This window comes from Vigna umbellata, chromosome 6 (genome assembly GCF_029865625.1).
Source record: "Vigna umbellata cultivar VRB3 chromosome 6, Vumbellata_1.0, whole genome shotgun sequence".
Classification (NCBI taxonomy): Eukaryota; Viridiplantae; Streptophyta; class Magnoliopsida; order Fabales; family Fabaceae; genus Vigna; species Vigna umbellata.
In genome coordinates, this window is record NC_142170.1 from 14,353,987 (window position 1) to 14,376,238 (window position 22,252).

Genomic DNA, 22,252 nt, shown 5'->3' on the forward strand with positions numbered 1-22,252 from the left:
ACAGGGGCACCTCTTGCTATGGATTATTTAGAACCTATCCTTATCCAAATTGCCTGAGATGTGACACTTGAAAATGGGATTTTATTATAATTCTTCTTTTATTATGCTATTGAGTACTTAATCCCTTTAATAATGTTGAAAAGTAATGGGAGATATATAAACTTCTTTTCATCCCTAACATTTATCTCAGTAAGTAAAAAGAAACCACTGACTAATCCAGGTACTGTACCTTGGATGTATTTATATTTTTCTTCCAATATAAGAATTTGGATGCCGTGGTTATTGATCATTCTTGTTCATCTCACATATTCATGAATATTTTAAACCTTCAAAATAACAACAATAAAATGAAATAAAATAGGACAAATAACATGGGAAATGTTGATTGTCTGAGTCGAGGAGCTCAAAATAGTATACTACGATAACTGAAGGTGTCTCGGAAAAACAAAAGTGTGCTTAATCCAACATACTTAATAGAAAAACTGTAGCAAATTGGTTAAAATTGATTAAGCAATGTTTAAAATTATTAGAAAAGAGTGGCATTGGTATCCGGCCTTTAAATGCAACTCTTCCGCCATTGTTATCTTTGGTTATGAAACAAGTAACTGATCTAAGAAAATTTACATTATTTATTTTGCCTTAAATTTTTTGTTTGCTGAAAAGTCTTTAAAAATTTGATAAGATCCTGACATTTTTTTCTTTCAAATTTGTCATTGAACTAACCTTTTAAAGATAAAAAAAAAATCATCTCACTAATCTTTATGAAAGATTAAAATGATTAAACAAAATCCTTAAAAACTATTTTGATGTGAAGAATTAAATATTGGAAGGACTTGGCTTGGGCTATTGAGGGCCCTTCACTGTCAATAATTTACCTTCGAGTTGTGATCCACATTAACAATTTCATTTTCTGCTCTGCACAGCCTTTTGTTCTGTAAAAGAAATTAAGATTTCAACACACTCCAAGCAAGCTGAATCCGAGCAAACAATTGAACAAAGCATGGAATTTGTTTCTAAGGGGTGCTAGATTTACATTGGACATTAAGGAGACAGGACGGATCATTTTCCATTGAGAAAAAACTATAAAGAAAGGGCAAAACAGAACTCAAACATTGCTGCAGGAAAAGTAAGACATTGCGCCGGATGCATATGGTATTGCTGATAGTGCCCGCACTACAGATAAAAAAACCTCAACTACTTACAAAAAAAATTAAATGAATAAAACGGCAACATTCAAGAGTTCAAAATATTGGGAACTGGTAGTAACCATTTCATATTCTTCCAATTGCTATAACTGTGCTCATATTTTGTTGACGACATGGGCAATAGAAAAACATCGACAATGCTCCATCATGCCAGAGAAAGTCAACTTTCTTCATCGGAAATTATGAACCGGTTTGATTTATTCGTGTGAAATCCACCACAGCGTTGTAAAGCACCATAAATCTTTGTCAACAATAGTAAGATATTGAAATTTCAAATCACTCTCCTTGAATCATTTGCTGTAGCAAGATGGTCCTACAAGCACGAAATAACATGATTAAGTGCGTCAACCAAAAACTAGGTAAAGTATTCTTAAAGCTATATCTTGAAATGTGAGGAAAAATGAACATGATTTTAGATAATTGAAAATTGTACAGTGCGGATTGAGCGCTTTCATAATGTATGCCAGTCTAGAATTATGGGCAGGAAAACTGGTCTGACTACTCCAAATGAGTAATCAGTCCTAAACAGATCAAATTAAATCTTAGGAAAATAAAAGGGAATAATGATAATAATATATGAGCAACAACCCTATTATGAAATAATCCAGTATATCAAACTCAACCTATAGTTTCCATAAAACAGAAACCATGACCTGACGGCTAAATTGTTCATCCTGGCGGTATTCAAGGTGTTCAAATATGAATTTCTTATGACTTCTACAATTCCAAATAAAAAAAGGGCTTGTACAACAAAACAAATGAAATGACTAATTTCTTACGATAAATCACATTCAAATGACTGGATTCCTTTCATGCAGTTAAACTTTACCGAACAAGTTTGTATTCTACAAAGCAAAAAATTCATTGCAGATCATTAAGATCCTTAAAGTATATCATTTTTCGGTTAATAAATTTAGTTCAAGACTTACTGAGATAAAATCAAATGCTTTAGTTTCTTCTTTCTTTGAACTGCTGATCATTGAGCTAGGAGTTTGCGTTGAAAATTTTGATTGGAATATGTCCGGAAGAGGTGTTCTTTCATTGCTTCCAGCATTTTTAGCAGAACTGGCATCATGCCTGTTGACAATATTAAGGTGTTGGAAATTAGTCACTGTTGCCAGAAATTGCTGCTGAGCCAAGAGATTTCCCACGGCACCACAATTAAGTGGCTGAGAAGAATATGGTTGGTTCAACATAATGCCAGGTTGTGCAGTATAAGATGGATGGCCAGAAGGAAATACGGAATTTACATTGAAGCCAACTGCCTGAGAGCCCAACATGCCACCAAAACCGTTGTCCGGTCTCAGATGACTAGCATGATTATTTAAACCAGAAAAAAAATAATCCGATTGCATGGCAGGGGATGTTGCTTTCTGTTTTGCACTGGATGTATTTTCATCTACAGACAAGCCAGCCAATAAATGATCAACAAACTCTCCATTATTTCCGTGCCTGGAATTAGTGGCAAAAATGTCATTACTCACATGATGACCCAGTTTATCATTTCCAACAGTCATCCTTGAAAAGACATCCCTATGCTCTTTGTTTTCATTAGAATGAAATGACACATCGGCAAAGGGGTCATCATCATTTTTTCGTTCGCTACTAGCTACTCCAGAGTTACTAAAATTTCCAAATAAATCATCAGCCAGAGCCGGAGGTATGGATGGTGTCAAATTTGCTATATTTGTGTCATTTGTTCTCTTTGTAGCATCGCCTGTTCCATGATAATCATTAAAATCACCAGTGTCTAACAAGTCAGGAAACTCAGCAACAGCAGCACTATCCATCTTCATAGCCTTCTCTGAATTAATGGAACTGTTTGGTTGGCCTCCACCTAAAAGACCAAGAACCTGTCCATCAAATGGCCAAGAGCTAAATTTAATTACAAAATATTAACCTTGCACTCCAAAGGTTGCTCTTAAATTTGAAAGCTTCTTTCTAAGCAATTTGGTATAGGGTGATTCCTTTTGTTTCTGTAACTTTACCCAAAAAAAAGAGAGAACTGCAAAATATTTTGCACCGTTCTGAGAAATAACTGAAATTTTACCAGCATCTATAATTTCATACTACTAACTGCAATCAGCTATCAAAGTTTTTTCTCACAATTTAGACTTCCTTCTAATATTCTAGATAGGATATCAGCTCTTAGTGGGATGATGACAGAGGGACATGATGCTAAATAAGAAAGAATTAAGATCTTAAAAATGAAACCTGTGTAAATGACAAACATAATTGAGTCAATAGAAAAATGGGAAATAAAATAAAAGGCAGGTTATCCGATTAAGTGGGAACAAGGAGAAAAATAAATAAAGAGGGGAAACTTTGTATCTTATATATTTAGGCCTAGGCATGCATTTATTTATATGCCTATAACCAGTATTTCAGTTTTAACCGATCATGGTTCAATAGCTCTGGTTAAAGTCAAAACTACTAAAAGTAATTTAGAAAAGAACAATATGACTTGATATAAGAAAAAATGAAATTAATGAGAAGTTGAAATTGTGTACCTTGTTTGCCTTTTCCCTTAAAGAGGCTTGGGGGGAATCCGAACATCTCAACACCAGATCCTTGTTCTCAGCAAAGTAAATAGCCATACGTAAAAAATTATCATCATCTTTGTTTCTAAGGATAGATTCTAGGACACAAACAGCTTTGACACGAACCTGAAAATGTAGTCCCCAAAAGAAGTCAAAATGAGATGAGATGACACATACATCAATATGCAGCAAATATCAAGTGCAGAGTTGTGTAATTGACTTGATATCGAAAACATGTATGAATTCTAATTTTCACAGAAATGTCAACAAAATACACATGCCTGCCACATTGGGGATTGGAGCTTTTGTTCAAGGGCATGACATAAAGACATGGCATCCAACTTTGAAGCCTCTCTTAGGAAAACTTGAATGGCATCTCGACTGGGCTGCAGGCGCACGCCTCCAGAACTTGCAACTGTCTCGAGCAATATCTCCTCTTGTGTCTTACTCTCCGCATAACCAGCACCAGTTTTCCCATTCGACATTTCAATCCTAGTTACGCCTGCATCCTGATTCCAAGGGCCACCAGTTTGATTCTTCGAAAGTGCCGACGTAATTCCACTATCATACGCAGTGGGTTCATATCTGTCCTTGTATGTTCCACTCGCAGCTTCATTCTTGATAAGCGAAGAATGGCCCTGTGTGAAGGCACTGAGTCCTTGCTTAATGGTTGCACTTCCAATATCCACAACCTCACTGAGAAACGATTTCTTATCCTGAGAAGGAGCTTGATAGTTCGTGTTCCCAAACCCTTCGATCCGTCTATTGAGATCAGCGGAAGCAGAAGCCAAAGACGGTGGCTTGCTGATGTTATCATCTGCAGAAAAAATAGCAGAGATAGCCTCTTGAGCAGTGTCTCTAACAGCCTTGTTGAGTGCATCGCCTTTCAGAGGATCCAATTGACCCTTGTACTGTAACATCTGCCGAATTGCCACTGAATGTCTCTGCATTTCCCTTCTAAACTCTACACACTTTCCAACCGCATACTTGATCAATCTCAAAGCCTGTCAAATGCAAACCAACACAATGATCGGAATCTGATTTCAATATATTTTTTATTCATATTCCAGGGAATAATAATAACAATGATAAATTAAAAGCTGCATGCATACCTTGTGTTTGACGACGGGGCTTTTATTGTCGAGGCGTTTAAGGATGAATTCTGAGAGCTCCTTGACGATGCCAGGATGAGAAGAGCGTAGGAGCTCGCAGATTTCGTCAAGTTTATAGACAGGTGTGACTTTCTCTTCATCGGAGGTAGCTGAATCGATCAAGCGCCACCGCCAGTACGATTCCACCGCTCTTCGACTCGATTCCATTCTCTTCACCTACACAGATTTAATTTATTTATATTTATGGCAACACAATTCTCAACTTCGCTCTACAGTGAGTAAAACACCTTGCAATTTGATGACGCTGTTCTCTAGTTTCTATATCTAAATAGTTGAAGTTCGAGATTCGGAATGGAACTGAGAAACAGAGCGACGAAGGAACGTAATTGAATAGAGACGAAGGCTTTTTGCCACGAAAACAGAAAATTCACCCAGGATGTGACACGTCAGTTGCTGACTCACCCACGCCATTTGGAAACTTATTCCTACGCTCCCAGCGCACATTAGAACGTGCCATTACGCCGTGTTTGGATATTAGAAACAATTCGACAAAACAAAATTCCGTTACCTGACCTCACCAAACAGGCCTTGCCCTCATTCCACAGTCTACACTCGAGACATCCTCATTCATTCGTTGGGATGATAGCTTGCAGCAGGTCTCTCACCAGGTTCGTCTAACAAACAATTTTTCTCACAAAATCAATAACTACGAATTTGGTATCTCGATATCAATGTTAGGATCTGCAATTTCAAAACTCTTGTGTTTGAGCACACACTTGGAGTTATCTTCTGATTTTTTTTTTTCTATTCATTTTGCATCGCACTCTCCTTGCAAAATTAAAAGTTTGTTGTGCTTTTGCTTTGTAGAGTGGACCGAGTTCTCAAGTTTACCAATACATACCTTGTCTCAAATTCAAGGCCTACACGTTATTACTTACAGGTTCCCGGCTTCTATTCCCGTGATTTGTTTGTATATTGTAATCTAATTTAGTCCTTATCTAATCACTTTTACCCTCGCAAAGAATTGTTTTACACTGGTTATGTTGCGTCTACTCGTACATTTAATACTGTACTGGACTGAGATGATGTCTCAATGAGTTGTTATTGTTTCAAATTTTCTATCAGTAGTCTAAGAACTTTGAACTCCTTTTTTCAACTTAAAGTTATTTCATTTAACAGCTGGGCCAAGGTGCTTATCATTGTTTAAGCTACAATTTTATGACGGGTGGTAGGAAGAAGAAAATTTGTCTTGAAGACGATAGCATGAAACAGAAAAAAGTGAATTCTATATGGAGACCAGTTGCCACTAAGGCCAGTGCTTGTGAAGGTTTGTCTTTTTTGTCCTGGGACATGCCGCTGTTCAACTTCCGGTTGTAGCAACTACCAACAATTTTGCGTTATGCCTATGATTTTTATTATTTCTTTTGCGTGATGCGACATTTTGGAAAATGTAATACACGGAAGAACTAGTTGCTTTTTCCTTATGTTTATATGCATATGGTCTAGTTCCTCAATCAAAATTAGCCTTTTTGTATATTTCATGCTATTTACTTGACAAACGCTCAATGCTATGGGGTAGTGTGATTTTTGAAAAGCATGATACTTATTACTTCGTACGATAAGATTCTGGGTACGCCGGTTATTCATATTAAATGATCTGGTTTTTACGAAAGCTTGATAAAGGATGCAATTGTTGAGTCAGATCGAGGCACAGTTCAGGAAGCGGGCTGTAGCACATCCACCACTGTTTCAAGTGATCATGTCATGAAGGTAGCTGCTGAAGCTATAGATGAAATTGCTAAATCAGCTACAAGTTCAAGCCAATTGCAGGATAATGTTGAAAACAGAGTGCTACAAGGAGATTCCTCTGTCTCCTCTGAAAAGCATGCAATTTCTGTGCAGGCAAGATTATAATTTTTCACTTCCTTTTACTTTACTTGAATTGATAGTTCATATTTACGAGGATACAAACCAATATTTTTTGTTTGCTTCTGTTACATGCTGGTTATCACCATATATCTTTAGTTGGTTCTTGTTCGTTATGTTTAGGTTTCATGCAGTATTGGCTGCTTCATGTGCGTTAAAAGTTACTCTAGTGCTAGAATTAGTCAGTTTGTTATGAATTCAACAAAATAAGGAAGGAGTTCATAAGAAGACTTTCATAAAAGCTTATGTTGCTCATATGTTCTCTCCTAGATTTTATTTGAATCTTGCCATAGTTTTAATTGTTTGCTATTTTTCTTCTCATTTTTTTGTCACTATTTTACTGTGAAAAGTAATGTTATTATTTGTTGCTTTTTCAGAATATTTCATTCGAACTATCTTTCTTGGTCCTTGGTTTTGGTCTCTAGTTTGTCTTGTTTTACAAGGAAGAGTTACACTTCCCTTTGGCTCTCTTTTCTGATTATGTTGGACAGTCAAATGATTTAGTCTTTCATCTCTGTTTTAATTTTGTGTTTTTTTCTGCAGGTCGGTGCTTCTCTATTTCGTTTTATTAAAGGAAAAGGGTAAAACCTATATTTTAATTTCTCTTTTGGCATAATGGCATTAATAATAACATTACTTAACCAACTTAAGTAGATAGATATCAGATGAAGAGAGGCTCAATATGACATTGATAGAAACTGTCTGGGAAAGAAAAAGAAAATGTAAACTTTAATTGCTATAACAGGCTCCTCCAATGTGAAGTAGAAAGAATTACAATTCAAGAACCTATAATCTTGTCAGATTACGGAATAATCCTACCCTCTCAAGATTGTGTAAATCTTGCTTCTCTATTTTATAGAATTCCTCAATACCCCTCTCTGATTCCCTCTACCTTTATTTATATACAGAATATTCCCCCTTGACCCACCTTTTCTCCCTATTATAAGGATTTCTAATAATAGGTATACAAACATAGGTGAAATTGATAAAGAAAAATAATTTTATGATTGTGAAGGAACAGATGAAAATATGCTTTGATAAAATAGGCTGAAAAGAATAGTTATATTCATGTTAGGAATTGTATCAATTTTGACTTGAGATTCATGTTGCCTACATCATGTGGGATACGATTGCCCTAATCTTGTTGTTGTTGTTATATCAAAGGGAAAGGGTAGAAGATTGTTCTTATGACATGTTAATTAAATTAAATGCTTCTATATACTTGATACTATTTCAGGGGATCCACACAGAAAAGGATAGAAGATGAGATGGGGGTTAAAATAATAATACCTACTTCAAAAGAAGAGGATTTCATTTGTAAGTTTTGGTTACCTAATCTGCTGTCTATCTTGTGTAGGTCAGCTTTGAGATAGTTATTCTTTTACCTTGTTTGTGTTTTAACTTCGATTATTGTCATTCTTTGAGATGTTTAAGTTAAATTTGATTTGACATAATTCTCTTTCATTCAAAAGAATAGAGTGTATTGTCATTTGACAATCATAATGATGTCAATAGGTCTTTGGTTCAAGTTGTCTTTTCACTCTTTCTAAGCAAAAGTCCAATTCCTTTGAAAGGCCAAAACATAAATATGTGTAACAGGAACATGAGATTGGTTGAGTGTGAGATACAGAACTTCTGTTTAAAGTAGAGGCTCCACCCTCCTCTATAGCCTGGGAGCTCCTCTAAATCATGATTACTCTCATAAGAGTGGATAACGGAATTTGATATCTTAACTATTCGATATAAATGTCTATGGCAGCCATTGAAGGCATTTCAATCGACAGTGTGAATTCAGCTTCGAAGAGGATACAGGATATAATTGATGAGGTCAGTTTGCCTTTCTGGGCAGTCTCTCAGATTCACTCTTTGATTATATTTATCTCATTTTTGCTTTTTGTTTCCTGTGTTTACTTTGCTGTCACAGACTAATATTCTGGTGTTTTCTTGTTTTTATGACAGAGTGTTAATAGTCGAAATCTTGATTATTCACACTTCATATCCCTTCCACTGGCAATTCATCCTGAGTTAGTTAATAAACTCATTAATTTTCAACACTCAATTTTGGGAAATGTTTCTTACAAGGATGAGAGCACTGATTCTGATTCCAATGAAGAGGAGGGTACTACTGACCCCAAAGGTGTGGATCAACTGCCAAAGGAAAATGCTGGTGTTGCAGTTGAACTTAAAGTTGATGATAACAGTGAATCAGTTAAAGTTAATCTTTCCAAGATACCCCTTGTCAGTTACAAACCTAAAGCATCCAAGTCTTCTGCTTCATCTGGTATCAAAACAATGAAATTTATATTATAGCGGAGGGAATTTGAATCAACAGTGAAATTATATCCATTTCACGTGTTTTGTTATATTACTGTTCTCCATCATTTTCCACTTGTGGATCTTGTTCCATGAATTCTTGTTAAATTATATATGGTGTCATGGCTACTTCCCAAACCCTAAAACATGTCCATATTACCTAGTAACCAGTTGTTTTCATGGTTAATGAATTTACTTTGTCATGTAAAAACTCAGCAGGGATGACATGTTTATGCTAAATAACAGCTTTTCTGTTATTTTGCTCTTGCAGATCTGGGTATTGACAAATCTATATTCATCAAGCCTAAAACATTTCACCTTACAGTACTGATGCTTAAGCTATGGAACAAAGAACGAATTAAGACAGCCACTGAGGTCCTGCAGGTAAGTTTTGTTAAATTCATCATAATAATATATTCTAAGAATTAGATTTTTTTCATTTATGTTTTTGATGCTGTGTAGAGTATCTCCTCGAAAGTTATGGAAACCTTGGATAATCGGCCACTCTCTATAAGATTAAAGGGACTGGTATGCATCTACTTTAAGCACCATTTTACTGATATTATTCATATGAAGTGCTGCTTATCTGACAAGATATAGAATGACATTCCTACTAGTACGTTCACTAAATTTAGAATGAAATAATCGAACAATATGCAAGTTAAAAGGTCGATATGTAGTTTTTTATTTCCCTTTTGAAAGCTTGCGTGTAAACTTTTAGGCTTCCTGAAAGATTTCCTACCGTGTCTGCTAGAAACTCTTACCATCAAATTGATCCTCTTTGTGATTTTGTTTGATATCTTTGACGAGAGAAACTTATGTTTACTCTTGTAGGAATGCATGAAAGGCTCTTTGGCAAAAGCCCGTGTTCTGTATGCTCCTGTGGAAGAAATTGGCAGTGAGGGCCGTCTTTTACGTGCTTGTCGTATCCATATGTGGATTGTTCTTTTTTATTTTTTTTTGGGCGGTGGTGTTTAGTTAAGGATTCATTTTTAGTTTTATGAAGCTCATATAATTATGGATCAGTGTTTGGTTCCTGATTTTGATTATATATTGTTCTCAAAGAATTGTTTTTTCTAAGCATTTTTAGAAGTCATTATTGATGCATATGTTGAAGCTGGACTCGTCTTAGAGAGTGATGCTAAAGACAAACTGAAGGTAAACTAAATTTATCCGATTCATATCCGTTGCTTTTGTATGAATTATAAAGAAGTGTTTGTTTTAACTCACCTTCAATTAAATTACTTTATTAAAGGCCATTTTTACTGTACTGATCTACTGTTTATCATGTAAGTTTTTTATGATATATTGTATTTTTCAATTTCAGAATGTGTCAGATTTTTCTTAATATGGTGTCAGCTCATGTTTTGGTATATAAATCATCCAAGCATTTGTATATTAGGGACAAATTCCCATGTACCGAGTGTTCTTTGTACATTACTTTTAAATTTTAATTATCCGAATGATAATCCCTTTCCAGCATTAGATTATGAAAGTTTGGAAATACTAATTTTTTTTCGAGGCCCTGCTAGGAAACCTTAACACCAAACTATATTTTTCTCCTGTTTTTCAGCTACACGCCACTGTGATGAACGCAAGGCACAGGAAAAGGTGCTACTCCCCCCGACCCATTTTTTCTGCTCGACAATCTCCTTTGTAAAGTTTTGGTGATTTCTCAGTAAGCTGATATGTGCTACTTGTGTTTAGGAATAAGTGGAAAAGAAAGGTTGATTCTTTTGATGCACGAGGCATATTTGAGCAGTATGGATCGGAGGACTGGGGGCAGTATCTTATTCATGAAGCTCATCTTTCGCAGAGATTTTCTTTCGACGAAAATGGATACTATCATTGTTGTGCTTCAATTCCTTTTCCTGGAAATGTGCATGTGGAATGATTGATGTTTTGTTCATTATTACCGCACTATCTTTTATGTGGAATAAGGATTTAAGTGGTAGTTTCATGAAATATATTAAACTTTCTACCAGTTAAAGAAAATGCCCGCGGCTTAGATAAATTTTCAGTGTTAGTGTTTTGTTATTAGATGAAAGAGCAGTGAAGATTAGTATTTTTTTTATGACGTACTTTTCTGCCGTGACTTTGCTCAGTCGGGACCGCTCGGTTGTCTAGTTAGGTATGTGTTTAAAGAGCTTTTACTCATAATTGAATATTCAGTGAATTGTTATCACTATTGAATATTTGGATGTAGTGGAGAGTGGATAGAACGTATATGACTTTTGGTCCTGATCTTATATTTATAAGTCATCTAATGGATCTTAAACTAACACAGATCCAATAGAATAAAAACAAACATACTTTTATGTTGGGTATAAACAGTTTATCTATCTTTAATCAAATATCTTTAATTATTTTATTGTCTCCTGGACTATTAGTCCAATAGTAACTTGAACGTTGGCTCAATTAGGGTCTAACATTGTTGAAGTAGCAGATGGACCAAACAGTCCTGAGTGAATAGACCAAACGGTTGATACTGTATACCATACAATTAGTATTTTTTTTTATGGACATGATCGTCGGTATCAAAATAATCTTTTAGATTAATCATGTATGTTTGGTTAGAAAGTAAGTAAAGTGGGTTTAGTAATTGTTTTTTTGTCAAATGACTTTTTGTATTTATCGAAATGATTGTATCTTGGATTACGAAATTTATATCCTATATAAAGTGAGCTTAAATCTTTCGTCCCTAACGTTCATCCCCTCCTTATAAATTACCTTGATTTATTTTGGAATAATCCAATACAAAAAAAAGTAGAATTTAGCCCAAAAATATTAAGTAAACTTAAATTATATATACCTCAAAAAAATATTATTATATGAAAAGTTGGCAGATAAAGATTCCTTTTGGCAGAATTACTGTCTTAATAGTAACAAAATACCCGTTAAGAAGTAATTAAATTAAAAATATTAAGCACTTATTTCACTAAATAAACATTCATTTTTTTTTTCTTGGATAAAAATAAGAAAAATTAAAACAGGGGAAAGTGGGTCTGCCAACTATAAATAACTGTAAAGTAGCTTAGAGAAGTTCTTTGATTAGCAATTGTGGCTTATATGAATGAATCCTTCTGGAAAATTGATCAGTATAGGAAGAAGGGTTCCTATCTAATTGTTTTATTAGTGCTTAGAAATGAACAACTTTAAGCTGTGTTTAAAACATGTAACGAAAGCTCCATGACTAACTACCACACATTTCATGTTCCAGTTTGGCATATGTAGGAAAGGACAAAATCATCATGCTGGATGGATAACGGGGTCGATATTCAAAAGCATTTTTTTTTTTTCATTTTCATCTTTTCAAATCTCTTCATACATTCATTTTTTTTTTTAAATTTCAGCATCACATTGTATATTTTCTCCATAAATGCATGTGAAACAATTTTAGTGCACGAAGTATCTAATTCTGAGCCTAGGCTAAAGGAGATATCTTGTTCTCTCTTTTTTTTAATATTGTTTCATTTTATTTTCAAAATAAATTGAGAGTAATGTCTTATTCCATGTTTTATGTCTAATTAAAATGATGCACTTCTAAAGTGTCCATTTTAGTCAATGATGTTTTAGGGAAAAAATGGTGTGAATAGTTGAAAAAAGTGAAAAAAGAAAGTGATGATGGACACTTTCCACCCAACTTTACTTTTGAGGGCTTTTCATTTAAGTTTAACTTCCCACATTCACAGTGTAAAGATTTCATATTGTAAATTTTTTGGTGATTTTAACTTTTAAATGTTATTATCATAAAAATTAACAACTTATTTTATAAAATAAATTGCAATTGGATAACCACACAATATTTTCATTGATAATGCACATAATTTTTATATTGTACCTAACAAGTGTAAAAGAAAAAAAATTGCTAGTTTATTCAATTAAATTGGAGAACAGAGAAACTAGTAAAATGAGAAGCAACTTGAATCTAGATTAATGATGACATGATCCTAATTAACCAAACTAGCTATTTACAAAAAGTGGTTTCAGCGAGAAAAAAAGAGAGGGGCCAAAAAGTGCTAAAGACTATACTTGATTTAGTTCCAATTCGCCGACCACATTTTTCATGATCATGGAGCATTATGTGACATTAAGACCCAAAAAATTCCTTATATTGAGGCATTCTAAAAAGCATAATGATATATTCATAGCATTTTTTTAACAACTTTTTAACATTGTAAAAAAAAAAGTCATTGGTGTAATTAACATGATTTTTTAAATGAATGAAGTGATGTGAAAAACTCATTTTGAGATATTTGGTTTCGTGGGTTCGTATTAAGAATTTAAAATTCTTCTTCGTTTTGAGACCTTATTAACAAAAGAACATTATTCGTCAAATCACCATTTCACCCTTGTTCATGTTGAAGTTCTGTCGTTCATTGACATTACATTTTTGTCTTTGTTTTCTGCTTTAGGTTTTCGGTCTCTTTTTTACAACATTGAAAATTTTATGTTTTTTTGCTTTGTTTTGCATTTTTAGAATTATTTTTTTTCATGAAAATTAGGTTTTTCCTATTTCTTAGTTTTGCATTCTTGTTTGGGTTTGTTTTGTTCTTTTATGGTTGTGCATTGTAGGATTTATTGTTTAGTGTCCTCTTTCGTTGATTTGACTCTGTTTCGTTTTTGTTTGTTTGGACGTTATGATTTTCTATTTTTACAATAATGGAAGCCATTTCAGAATAAACGGAAAGCAAAGTAAGTAAATATATATAAGTGAAATTGTTTTTTATGTTGAATCTCGTTTTCTAATGGTTGATTGTTTTGTCTTTTGTTCCATATACTTGTTTATAAATTTTAAAAAGAAAATATTTATTCTGAAGTTAATGCACCTCTAAGGTTATCAATAATAACAATTATGATCACATAATAAATCGAAAGAGAACATCCAAAATGAGTAAAAAAACCTGCAGAATTGGGTAGGGAATATAGTTCAACTAAAATTTTGGACAAGAAGGTTCACCCCCTTCTCACACATATTGAATTGAAAAAATATTCATTCTCATATTAATCAACCTCTAAGATTATCAAGATCCTCTTCTTCGACATGTTTAATAGAAAAAATATTCATTCTCATGTTAATGCACCTCTAAGATTATCAATGGTGAAATTATGATCACATAATAAACCAAATATGTCAATAGAAAATATAAAATAAGAAAAAAACTATCCTGTAGAATTAGGTAAGAAACGCAGTTCAAATAAGTGGGGATGTACATGTAAATTTTTTCACATGAAGGTTTAAACACTTGTTCATCAATTTTCAATAGAAACAAAAATTCTTTTTCAAGTTAATGCACCCATAAGGTCATAAAATGGTGGAACTATGACCACTTAATAAACAAAATTTGTCAACAAAAAATCTAAAGTAAGAAAAAAAAACCTACAGAAGGGAAACACAATTCAAATAAGTGAAAACCCATGTTTAAAATTTTTAACAAGAAGGTCCACCTTCTTTTTCACAAATGTTAAATACAAAAAAATAATCATTCTCGTGCTAATCCACACCTAACATCATCAATGGTAGGAATTAAGACAACATAATAAACCAAATCTCTCAACATAATATAAAAAATGAGTAAAAAAATTCTTCAAAATTAGGTTGGGAACACACTTCGAATAAGTGAGGACCAAATTATTTTTTTCCTCATTTTAAATTTTTTGTTGACAAATTTGGTTTACTATCCTCCTTAACCAATTCTATAGTTTTTTTTTACTCATTTCGAATGTTTTGATGATAGATTTTGTTTGTTATGTGGTTTTTTAAATTCTACAATTAATGACCTTAGACTGCATTAACATATAAATTAATAATTTTTTCAAAAAACATGTGAAAAAGTTTGTGGACCTTTTTATAAAAAGGTTTACACGTAGGTTCTCACTTAATCAAACTATGCTCTCCACCTAATTCTACAGGCTTTTTTTTTTCATCATTTTGAATGTTCAATTGATAAATTTAATTTATTATTTCGTCATAATTTCCACCATTGATTACTTTAGGAGTTAGGAGTATGAGAATGAATACTTTTTCTATTAAACATTTATGAAGAAAAAAGTGAAATTTCGTGTCCAAAATTTGTTCCATTGCCAAACTTGGTTTATTAGGTTGTTATAGTTGGACACCATTCATGACCTTATATAGATGCATGAACACCAAAATGGATATTTTTTATATTAAAAAATTGTGAACAAGTGCCCGGACTTTTGTGTGCAAAAACAAAAACAATCAACTATTAGAAAACAAGATTAAAAAAACCACACTTACCTTATGTTTAGCTTGTTCACGAACTTTATTATTGTAAATTGTTGTAAAAATAGAGACGAAGGCTTTTTGCCACGAAAACATAAAATTCACCCAGACGTCACACGTCAGTTGCTGACTCACCCACGCCATGTCGAAACTTATTCCTACGCTCCCAGCGCACATTAGCACGTGCCATTACGCCGTGTTTGGATATTGGAAACAATTCGACAAAATAAAACTCCGTTACCTCAAGTCGAATCTTTCTTAATAGAAAAACTTTAAACAAAATAAAGAAAGAAAAAAGAAAAATTGAACTCACCAAACAGGCCTTGCCCTCAGCCCACATTTGAGCACACATCCTTATCCATTCGTTGGGATAATAGCTTGCAGCAGGTCTCTCACCAGGTTCGTCTAACAAACAATTTTTCTCACAAAATCAGGAACTGCGAATTTGGTATCTCGATATTAATGTTATGATCTGCAATTTTAAAACTATTGTGTTTGAGCACACACTTGGAGTTATCTTCTGATTTTTTTTTATGACGGGTGGTAGGCAGAAGAAAATATATCTTGAAGACCTTAGCATGGAACAGAAAAATGTGAATTCTATATGGAGACCAGTTGCCACTAAGGCCAGTGCTTGTGAAGGTTTGTCTTTTTTTGTCCTGGGACATGCCGCTGTTCAACTTCCGGTTGTAGCAACTACCAACAATTCTGTGTTATGCCTATGATTTTTATTATTTCTTTTGCGAAATGCGACATTTTGGAACTAGTTGCTTTTTTCTTATATTTATATGCATACGGTCTAGTTCCTCAATCAAAATTAGCATTTTTGTATATTTCATGCTATTTACTTGACAATCACTCGATGCTATGGGGTAGTGTGATTTTTGAAAAACATGATACTTATTACTCCGTAGGATAAGAGTCTGGGTAGGCCGGTTATTCATATTATATGATCTGGTTTTTACGAAAGCTTGATAAAGGTGCAATTGTTGAGTCAGATCGAGGCACAGTTCAGGAAACGGGCGGCAGCACATCTACCACTGTTTCAAATGATCATGTCATGAAGGTAGCTACTGATGCAATAGCTAAATCAGCTACTAGTTCAAGCCAATTGCAGGATAATGTTGAAAACAGAGTGCTTCGAGGAGATTCTTCTGTCTCCTCTGAAAAGCATTCAATTTCTGTGCAGGCAAGATTATAATTTTTCACATCCTTTTACTTTACTTGAATTGATAGTTCATATTTACGAAGATACAAACCAATATTTGTTCTTTGCGTCTGTTACATGCTGACCATACATCTTTAGTTAGTTCTTGCTCGTTATGTTTAGGTTTCATGCAGTATTGGCTGCTTCATGTACGTTAGAGGTTACTCTAGTGCTAGAATTAGTCAATTTGTTATGAATTCAACAAAATAAGGAAGGAATTCATAAGAAGACTTTCATTAAAGCTTATGTTACTGATATGTTCTCTCCTAGATTTTATTTGAATCTTTCCATAGTTTTAATTGTTTGCTATTTGTTGCTTTTTCAGAATATTTCATTCGAACTATCTTTCTTGGTCCTTGGTTTTGGTCTCTTTTCTGATTATGTTGGACAGTCAAATGCTTTAGTCTTTCATCTCTGTTTTAATTTTGTGTTTGTTCTGCAGGTTGGTGCTTCTCTATTTCGTTTTATTAAAGGACCATGGTAAAACCTACATTTTAATTTCTCTTTGGCATAATGGCATTAATAATAACATTTCTTAACCAACTTGAAGTAGATAAATATCAGATAAGGAGAGGCTCAATATGACATTGATAGAAACTGTCTGGGATGGAATATGAAAAATGTAAACTTTAATTGCAATAACAGGCTCCTCCAATGTGAAGTAGAAAGAATTACAAGTCAAGAACGTAAAAGCTTCTCAGATTATGGAATAGTCCTACCCTCTCAAGATTGTGTAAATCTTGCGTCTCTATTTTATAAAATTGCTCAATACCCCTCTCTGATTCCCTCTACCTTTATTTATATACAGAATATAACCCCTTTGACCCTCCTTTTCTCCCTATTATAATGATTTCTAATTATAGGTATAAAAAACATAGGTGAAAGTGCTAAAGAAAAATATTTTTATGATTTTGAAGGGACAGAGGAAAATATGCTTCGATAAAATAGGCTGAAAAGAATAGTTATATTCATGTCAAGAATTGTATCAATTTTGACTTGAGATTCATGTTGCCTACACCATGTGGGATACGATTGCCCAAATCTTGTTGCTGTTATTATTATCAAAGGGAAAGGGTAGAGGATTGTTCTTATGACATGTTAATTAAATTAAATGCTTCTATATACTTGATACTATTTCAGGGGATCCACACAGAAAAGGATAGAAGAGGAGATGGGGGTTAAAATAATAATGCCTACTTCAAAAGATGACGATTTCATTTGTAAGTTTTGGTTACCTAATCTGCTGTCTATCTTGTGTTGGTCAGCTATGAGATAGTTATCCTTTTCCATGTTTGTGTTATGACATTGATTATTGTCATTCTTTGAGATATTTAAGTTATATTTGATTTGTTATAATTATCTTTTGTTCAAAAGAATAGAGCGTATTGTCATTTGACAATCATAATGATGTCAATAGGTCTTTGGTTCAAGTTGTGTTTGTTCATTCTTTCTAAGCAAAAGTCCAATTCCTTTGAAAGGCCAAAACATAAATATGTTTGACAGGAGCATGAGATTGATTGAGTGTGATACAGAACTTCTGTTTAAAGTAGAGGCTCCACCCTCCTCTATAGCCTGGGAGCTCCTCTCAACCATGATTACGCTCATAAGAGTGGAACGGAATTTGATCTCTAAACTATTCAATATAAATGTCTGTTGCAGCCATTGAAGGCATTTCAATCGACAGTGTGAATTCAGCTTCAGAGAGGATACAGGATATAATTGATGAGGTCAGTTTTCCTGTCGGCAGTCTCTCAGATTCAACAAGCCTCTTTGATTATATTTATCTCATTTTTTCTTTTTGTTTCCTATGTTTACTTTGCAGTCACAGACTAATATTCTGGTGTTTTCTTGTTTTTATGACAGAGTGTTAATAGTCGAAACGTTGATTATTCACACTTCATATCCATTCCACTGGCAATTCATCCTGAGTTAGTTAAGAAACTCATTAATTTTGAACACTCAATTTTGGGAAATGTTTCTTACAAGGATAGGAGCACTTATACTGATTCCAATGAAGAGAAGGGTGCTACTGACACCAAAGGTAAAAATGCTGGTGTTGCAGTTGAACATAAAGTTAATCTTACCGAGATACCCCCTGTCAGTTACAAACCTAAAGCATTCCAGTCTGCTGCTTCATCCGGTATCAAAACAATCTGGTTTCCTTTGTTTACGATATTCATAGCTGAGGGAATTTGAATCAACAGTGAAATTATATCCATTTCACGTGCTTTGTTATATTACTGTTCTCCACAATTTCCGCTTGTGGATCTTGTTCCCTGAATTCTTGTTAAATTATATAGGGTGTCATGGCTACTTCCCCAAACCCTAAAACATATCCATATTACCTAGTAACCAGTTGTTTTCATGGTTAATGAATTCACTGTCATGTAAAAACTCAGCAGGGATCACATGTTTATGCTAAATAACAGCTTTTCTGTTATATTGCACTTGCAGATCTGGGTATTGACAAATCTATATTCATCAGGCCTAAAACATTTCACCTTACAGTACTGATGCTTAAGCTATGGAACAAAGAACGAATTAAGACAGCCACTGAGGTCCTGCAGGTAAGTTTTGTTAAATTCATCATAATAATATATTCTAAGAATTAGATTTTTTTCATTTATGTTTTTGATGCGGTGTAGAGTATCTCCTCGAAAGTTATGGAAGCCTTGGATGATCGGCCACTCTCTATAAGATTAAAGGGACTGGTATGCATCTACTTTAAGTACCATTTTAATGAAATTATTCATATGAAGTGCTGCTTATCTGACAAGATGTAGAATATGACCTTCCTAATAGTACATTCACTAAATTTAGGGAATGATGTAATCGAACAATGTACTAGTTAAAAGGTTGATATGTAGTTTTTTATTTCCCTTTTGAAAGCTTGCGTGTAAACTTTTAGACTTCACTGGAAGATTTCCTACCGTGTATGATAGAAACTTTTACTATCAAATTGATCCTCTTTGTGATTTTGTTTGATATCTTTGACGAGAGAAACTTATGTTTACTCTTGTAGGAACTCATGAAAGGTTCTTTGGCAAAAGCCAGTGTTCTATATGCTCCTGTGGAAGAAATTGGCAGTGAGGGCCGTCTTTTACGTGCTTGTCGTATCCATATGTGGATTGTTCTTTTTGATTTTTTTTTTTGGAAGGTGGTGCTTAGTTAAGGATTCATTTTTAGTTTTATGAAAAGCTCATATAATTATGGATCAGTGTTTGGTCGCTGATTTTGAGTATATATTGTTCTCAAAGAATTGTCTTTTTCTAAGCATTTTTAGAAGTCATTATTGATGCATATGTTGAAGCTGGACTCGTCTTAGAGCGTGATGCTAAACACAAACTGAAGGTAAACTAAATTTATCCGAATTATATCTGTTGCTTTTGGATAAATTATAAAGAGGTGTTTGTTTGAACTTACCTTCAATTAAATTACTTTATTAAAGGCCATTTTTACTGTACTGATCTACTGTTTATCATGTCAATTTTTTTATGATATATTTTATTTTTCCATTTCAGAATGTCAGATTTTTCTTAATATCGTGTCAGCTCATGTTTTGGCATATAAATCATCCAAGCATTTGTATATTAGGGAGAAATTCCCATTTACCTAGTGCCCTTTGTACATTATTTTTAGTTTTTAATTATCCGAATGATAATCCCTTTCCAGCATTAGATTATTAAAGTTTGGAAATACTATTTTTTTTCATGGCCGTGCTAGGAAAGCTTAACACCAAACTCTATTTTTCTCCTGTTTTTCAGCTACACGCCACTGTGATGAACACGGGACATAGTGAAAGGTGCGACTCCCCCCACCCTTTTTATCTGCTCGACAATCTCCTTTGTAAAGGTTTTGGTGATTTCTCAGTAAGCTGATATGTGCTGCTTGTGTTTAGGACTAAGTGGAAAAGAAAGGTTTATTCTTTTGATGCACGAGGCATATTTGAGCAGTATGGATCGGAGGACTGGGGGCAGTATCTTATTCATGAAGCTCATCTTTCGCAGAGATTTTCTTTCGACGAAAATGGATACTATCATTGTTGTGCTTCAATTCCTTTTCCTGGAAATGTGCAGGTGGAATGATTGATGTTTTGTTCATTATTACCGCACTATCTTTTCTGTGGAATAAGGATTTAAGTGGTAGCTTCATGAAATATATTAAACTTTCTACCACTTAAAGAAAATGCCTGTGGTTAGATCAATTTTCAGTGTTAGTGTTTTCTTATGAAATTGCAGAGTACTGAAGATTAGTTTTTTTTTTATGGACATGATCGTCGGTGTCAAAATACTGTTTTAGATTAATCATGTTTGGTTAGAAAGTAAGTAAAGTCAGTTTAGTAATTGGTTTTTTGTGTGTCAATGACAGTTTGTATTTATCCAAATGATTGGATCTTGGATTACGAAATATATGCTATATAAAGTAAGCTTAAATCTTTCGGCTCTAACGTTCATCCCCTCGTGTTAAATTACCTTCATTTATTTTGGAATAATCCAATACAAAAAAGTAAAATTTTGCCCAAAAATATTAAGTAAAATTAAATTATTTATACCTCATAGTAAAATAAAAATATTATTATATGAAAAGTTGGCAGATAAAGATTCCTTTGGCAGAATTACTGTCTTAATAGTAACAAAATACCCGTTAAGAAGTAATTAAATTAAAAATATTAAGCACTTATTTCACTAAATAAACATTCATTTTTTTTTTCTTGGATAAAAATAAGAAAAATTAAAACAGGGGAAAGTAGGTCTGCCAGCTATAAATAACTGTAAAGTAGCTTAGAGAAGTTCTTTGATTAGCAATTGTGGCTTATATGAATGAATCTTTCTGGAAAATTGATCAGTATAGGAAGAAGGGTTCCTATCTAATTGTTTTTTTGGTGCTTAGAAATGAACAACTTTAAGCTGTGTTTAAAACATGTAACGAAAGCTCCATAACTAACTACCAGACATTTCATGTTCTAGTTTGGCATATGTAGGAGAGGACAAAATCATCATGCTGGATGGATAACGGGGTCGATATTCAAAAGCATTTTTGTTTTTCATTTTCATCTTTTCAAGTCTCTCATACATTATTTTTTTTTAAATTTCAGCATCACATTGTATATTTTCTCCATAAATGCATGTGAAACAATTTTAGTGCACGAAGTATCTAATTCTGAGCCTAGTCTAAAGGAGATGATCTTTGTTTCATTTTATTTTCAAAATAAATTGAGAGTAATGTCTTATTCCATGTTTTATGTTTAATTAAAATGATGGACTTCTAAAGTGTCCATTTTAGTCAATGATGTTTTAGGGAAAAAATGTTGTGAATAGTTGAAAAAAGTGAAAATAAAAAGAGTGATAATGGACACTTTCCACCCAACTTTACTTTTGAGGGCTTTTCATTTAAGTTTAACTTCTCACAGTCTAAAGATTTCATATTGTCAATTTTATGATGATTTTAACTTTTAAATATAATTATCATAAAAATTAACAACGTATTTTATAAAATAAAATTTAATTAGATAACCACACAATATTTTCATTGATAATACACAGAATTTGCATATTGTAACTAACAAGAAGTGTAAAAGAAAGAAAATGCTACTTTAATCAATTAAATTAGAGGACAGAAAAACTAGTAAAATGAGACAAACAATTTGAATCTAGATTAATTATGACATGATCCTAATTAACCAAACTAGCTATTTACAAAAA

The 22,252-nt window shown here is 33.4% G+C and overlaps 3 protein-coding genes across 4 annotated transcripts; 2 read left to right on the forward strand and 1 right to left on the reverse strand.

The window, feature by feature from the left end:
- Positions 1-1,006: 1,006 nt before the first annotated feature.
- On the reverse strand, positions 1,007-5,307 carry LOC124840330 (ENTH/VHS family protein). The gene is made up of 5 exons (XM_047316371.2): positions 4,858-5,307; positions 4,027-4,749; positions 3,716-3,871; positions 2,135-3,058; positions 1,007-1,518 (listed from the first exon to the last, which is right to left on the reverse strand). Exons 1-5 carry the CDS (start codon positions 5,062-5,064, stop codon positions 1,477-1,479), a joined length of 2,052 nt encoding a protein of 683 aa, XP_047172327.2. The 5' UTR covers positions 5,065-5,307; the 3' UTR covers positions 1,007-1,476.
- Positions 5,308-5,383: 76 nt separating this feature from the next.
- LOC124840325 (uncharacterized) lies at positions 5,384-11,170 on the forward strand. Of its 2 annotated transcripts, none has more exons than XM_088093746.1 (14): positions 5,384-5,525; positions 5,725-5,797; positions 6,037-6,184; positions 6,560-6,759; positions 7,327-7,364; positions 8,021-8,100; positions 8,543-8,610; positions 8,743-9,064; positions 9,368-9,480; positions 9,559-9,624; positions 9,931-10,021; positions 10,187-10,254; positions 10,670-10,707; positions 10,804-11,170. In XM_088093746.1, the coding sequence occupies exons 1-14, from the start codon at positions 5,497-5,499 to the stop codon at positions 10,988-10,990; spliced, it is 1,521 nt and encodes a 506-aa protein (XP_087949872.1). In that variant the 5' UTR covers positions 5,384-5,496; the 3' UTR covers positions 10,991-11,170. The 2 variants fall into 2 exon arrangements, with proteins under 2 accessions (XP_087949872.1, XP_087949873.1); XM_088093747.1 differs by having other exon boundaries at positions 8,743-8,920.
- A 4,470-nt stretch (positions 11,171-15,640) lies between these two features.
- Positions 15,641-20,997, forward strand: LOC124840326 (uncharacterized). The gene is made up of 13 exons (XM_088093083.1): positions 15,641-15,807; positions 15,891-15,985; positions 16,342-16,532; positions 16,993-17,030; positions 17,691-17,770; positions 18,210-18,277; positions 18,414-18,690; positions 19,005-19,117; positions 19,196-19,261; positions 19,573-19,663; positions 19,834-19,901; positions 20,315-20,352; positions 20,449-20,997. Coding segments are annotated over exons 1-13 (1,314 nt in total). The 5' UTR covers positions 15,641-15,805; the 3' UTR covers positions 20,636-20,997.
- The last annotated feature ends 1,255 nt before the right edge of the window (positions 20,998-22,252 follow it).